The sequence below is a fragment of the Orycteropus afer genome, unplaced genomic scaffold (genome assembly GCF_000298275.1).
Source record: "Orycteropus afer afer isolate SDZICR_OR568_19922 unplaced genomic scaffold, OryAfe1.0 scaffold00108, whole genome shotgun sequence".
Taxonomy (NCBI): domain Eukaryota; kingdom Metazoa; phylum Chordata; class Mammalia; order Tubulidentata; family Orycteropodidae; genus Orycteropus; species Orycteropus afer.
Genome location: NW_006921695.1, coordinates 9,503,785 through 9,508,589, shown reverse-complemented (window position 1 = coordinate 9,508,589; position 4,805 = coordinate 9,503,785). Strand labels below are relative to the sequence as shown.

The following is a 4,805-nucleotide window of genomic DNA, read 5'->3' as shown; positions in this document are numbered from 1 at the left end:
TTCTTCACCAACACCACAACTCAAAATCATCGACTCTTCTTCAGTCTCCCTTATTCATTGTTCAGCTCTCCCATGCATATGAGGTGATTGAAAATACCATGGCTTGGTATTTAGCAAGTTGTACTCAACTACAACTCTTGGCCTCACACTGCACAAGGTAACTTCTAGATCTGAGTTTACCATCAACTCAATTTTAACTAATTGCCTAGATAATTCAAAGGGCTGCTTTTAAATTATTTCATAAAAACCATCAATCAAACCCCTCATTTTGATCAACATAACATGTTCAAAACTGAAATTGATGACAAATCTAATGGAAGTTTACATTTCAAACCTTATTTCCCCAGGGAAAATTTTCAAACAATACCAGTAATATTATACACAAGTAAAATTTTGCTGAAGAAAGTTAAAAAATGGTTTCAGTAGTATTTTGAAAAATAATTGCAAGAAATTCAAGGCAGATTCAGAAAGGATGTAGAATGATAGATGTTATCGCTCATGTCAAATGGACGTTGACTAAAAACAAAGAATATGAGAAAAATATTTACCTGTGTTTCATTGACTTTTCAAAGGCATTCGACTATGTGGATCATAACAAATTATGGATAACATAGCAAAGAATGGGGATTCCATAATACTTCATTTTTCTCATGAGGAACCTACACATAGAAGAAAAGGCATCATTAGAACAGAACAAGGGGGTACTGAATGTTTTAATATCAGGAAAGGTGTGTATCAGGGTTGTATACTTTCACCATACTTATTCAATCTGTATGCTGAGCAAATTATCTGAGAAGCTGGACTATACAAAGAAGAACACATCAGGATTGGAGAAGACTCATTAACAACTTGTGATATGCAGATGACACAACCTTACTTGATTAAAGTGAAGAAAATTTAATATTTACTGATGAAACTCAAAGACCACAGCCTTCAGTATGCATTACACCTGAACATAAGGAAAATATATATCCTCACAACTTGACCAATAGGGAAAATCACGATAAACAGAGAAAAGATTGAATTTGTCAAGATTTCATTTTACTAGGATCCATAATCAACACCAATGGAAGAACTAGCCAAGAAATCAGACATATTACATTGGGCAAACAGACTGCAAAACCAAAAACCCAAACTTACTGTCATCGAGTTGATTGCAACTCATGGTGACCCTCATAGGGTATTCAAGGCTGTAACTCTTTTCAGAAGCAAACTGCCTCAACTTTCTTCCATGAAATGCTGGTTGGTTCAGTAGTCGAACCACTGAAATATTGGTTAGCAGCCAAGTGCTTTAACCACTGCACCAGCAGAATTCCTTGCCACAGTAAAATTCCTCTTTAAAGTGTTAAAAACTTTGAGGACTAAGGTGTGCCTGACCAGAGCCATGTTATTTTCCAATAGCTTTATGTACATCTGAGAGTTTCACGATGAATAAGGAAGACCACAGAAGAATTGAAGCATTTGAATCGTGGTTTGGGGAAGAATATTGAATGCTCTATGAACAGCTAGAAAAATGAACAAATCTTTCTTGGAGGAAACACAGCACAGCCAGAATGCTCCTTTAGAAGGAGAATGTCTGGACTTGCCTCTTCTACTTTGGTCATGTATCAGAAGGGACCACCAGTCCCTAGAGAAGAATATCAAGCTTGGTAAAGTAGAGGGTCAGCAAAAAAAGGGAAGACCCTCAACAAAATGGATTGACACGGCTGCTGTGACAAGGGGCTCAAGCATAGTAAAGATTGTGGCAATAGTGTATAACAGAACAATGTTTCATTCTGTTGTACATGGGGTCCCTGTGAGTCAGAACTCGTTTATGGCAGCTAACAGCAACAACCTAATTTTAGCAGAGAGAAAGAGATGTTGCATAAGGGATAATACATAATTACCAATAATTCAAATCAGTTATACAGAATATTTCTCTTTTTTCATCTTTTCTAAGTCTTAAAAAGGATGAATTTATAAAAGAGGAATATCTTCTTTTACAAAGTAATTGCAGTTTTAGAAGTCTTTAAATTGAAGGGACCATTCCCTGGAGAAGGATATCATGCTTGGTAGGGTGGAGGGTGGACGAAAGAGGGGGAGACCTTCAACGAGATGGATCGATACAGTGGCTGCGATGATGGGCTCAAGTATAGCAGGGATTGTGGGGCTGGTGTGGGATCAGGCTGTGTTTCGTTCTGCTGTGCAAAGGGTCGCTATAAGTCGGAAACCACTTGATGACACTTAACAACAGCAACAACAACAAATTAATACATAAACATTTTTCCTTATCTAGAAGTCTTTATTTAACCTAGATGAGATAAACCAAATTAAAGAAAGGTGGCTTAGACAAGAAGAAAGTAATAGATCATCTGATGTCCAAATTGTTTTTCAATTTCTCTGCAAAGAACTGGCAAAATTTTAGAGTTGTCTTCTGTTGTTACTTAACATGTATGGTTACAATTTTATATCAGAGTGACTTTTAGGCAGGAAGTGTTCAGCTCTATAATTAACTGAATCCATAATGAAAGCTTTGACACTTAATTACAACATTGCTAAGACAATAATATGAGGAATACTGAAGTTGAATGTAGTATTTCTTGACACACCTCTGGCTACTTCTTATTGGCTGGGAAGCAATTATATATGACTAGTAAATAACCCATACAGAAATGAATGTGTGTATACGAATGTACCATGCATTTACAAGTACTTCTAGTTAGGCTAAGTTCAGTCCCTGCTGCTGATTTGGACTGAAACATCATGGCCAAGAACAGTGGAGAAGATCCTCGGAGACTGCTGTAGACTCCAAGAGCCCTCTGCATTCTATCTCTTGAGCATCTTCTGACATTCTAGATTGGGCCAGTTTCAAGGTAAAGGAGATGGCATTTTATCCCCTGCAAATTGCTGGACTGGTTCTTGGTTTCCTGGGCATGGTTGGGACTCTTGCCACCACTCTTCTGCCTCAATGGAGAGTGTCAGCTTTTGTTGGGAGCAACATTATTGTCTTTGAAAGGATATGGGAAGGGCTCTGGATGAACTGCATTCGACAAGCCAGGGTCAGGCTGCAGTGTAAATTCTATAGATCAATGTTGGCACTCCCACCTGCTCTGGAAGCAGCCCGGGCACTCATGTGTGTAGCAGTTGCTCTCTCCTTGATTGCCCTACTTATTGGTATCTGTGGCATGAAGCAGATCCAGTGCACAGGGTCTAATGAGAGGGCAAAGGCATACCTTGTGGGCACATCTGGAGTACTCTTCATCCTGACAGCCATCTTCGTTCTGATTCCAGTGTGCTGGACAGCCAATATCATTATCCAGGATTTCTACAACCCAGCTGTTCATGTAGGTCAGAAACGAGAGCTGGGAGTGGCACTTTTCCTTGGCTGGGTGAGTGCAGCCATACTCTTCATTGCAGGGGGTATCTTCTGCGGGTTCTGCTGTTGCAACAAAAAGAAACAAAGGTTCAGATATCCGGCCCCTGGATACTCTGTGCCACATCCAAATAAGCCAAGAAACATGACAATGCTTAGTGAGACCTCCACCAGTTATGTCTAATACCAGCATTCAGCTCAAACTATGGATTACAATGAATGTATGTTTATAAAGTCCTGCCAGACACTGTAAGTACATCGGACAACAGGAGAACAGAGATCATGCTCTATGACTGGATTTGAACTGAGATTTGCACTGTTGTTTGTCACCTGTGTTATTTGGAATGATTTACTTTGGACATTCTGACTTTAAGGGTATTAAATACACTTATTATTGTTGGACTCAGAAAAAGATTAATTTCTTTAGTCTAAAATCAGTCTTACCTGCCTCCCAAAAAATAGATTGGCTGTTTTTTCTTGGAGAACCATATGTTATCTTCTAATAGACATAAATAACATTGCAATTTGCTCTCCATAGCAATAAAACACATGCTAAAGGAGAATGTGTTTAGTAATTTTTTCCTCCAAATTATTTCTAACATGAAGATATTAAAAACTAATATTTTTAGCACTTAGCCTGAAAAATTATAACCATTAAATAAATTATTCCTAATTCAATTTATTAAAATATGGAAATATCCATCCAATGAAAGATTTTGGTATTCCTCTAAAAAATCCAAATGCACCAAAAATTAGAAATTTATAAGGGAACTTGTATTTCTGATTTCTAAGAGAAATCAGATGCTAGATTTTAAACTAGGTTGTTATTAAACTTGCTTTCAATTATATTTTCAAAGAAAAATACTTTATAAATAAAAAGTAATATGCTTTTTCATATGATTCCACTTAGAAAACAAATAGAAATACCTATGTTTGTTGATAAGACACATCATTAGAAGGTTATGAATACTCTTTTCTCATCAAAAGGAAGTAAACTTCAGATGAGGAAGTTAGGGTTTGGGTGTTAAAGGAAAAAGTTTCTGTTCCTTGTTTCATTCTTTAGTAATTGGCCAAACCTGGGCATGCAGAGTAAAATACAGAACTGAAGTAATGATTCAGGTAATTAATTAGGCCAAAATAAATACTCCTGTTTTCTCTCTACTAAACAGATAGACATGGCTAATGCATTTGTTTTTTCTGGAATTATATCTATCATTTTCTTAGCTTTTCACTTCCTATTTGTACATAATAATATGAGGATTAAAGTTCAGTAGGCAAGAAATGTTGGGAAAGAAGGAGGAATGGAAATAAGAAGTAGAGGGAAGAAGTGCGATGAATGAGGTTACATTGTGGGGATTGCAATCAGTGTCACGAAAGACAATGTATGAACTGTTGAATGGAAAACCAATTTGCTCTTTAAACTTTCACCCAAATCACAGTAAAAATAGGTAAA

General features: G+C 37.0%; 1 protein-coding gene across 1 annotated transcript; it reads left to right on the top strand.

Moving 5' to 3' along the window:
* The first annotated feature begins 2,861 nt into the window (after nucleotides 1–2,861).
* Nucleotides 2,862–3,536, top strand: CLDN17 (claudin 17). Its single transcript, XM_007943523.2, has one exon. It carries the CDS (start codon nucleotides 2,862–2,864, stop codon nucleotides 3,534–3,536), a length of 675 nt encoding a protein of 224 aa, XP_007941714.1.
* Nucleotides 3,537–4,805: the final 1,269 nt, after the last annotated feature.

What these genes read in the sequence shown, in the direction of transcription:
- CLDN17 (XM_007943523.2), top strand. Translation starts at nt 2,862, where the DNA reads ATGGCATTTTATCCCCTGCAAATTGCTGGACTGGTTCTTGGTTTCCTG.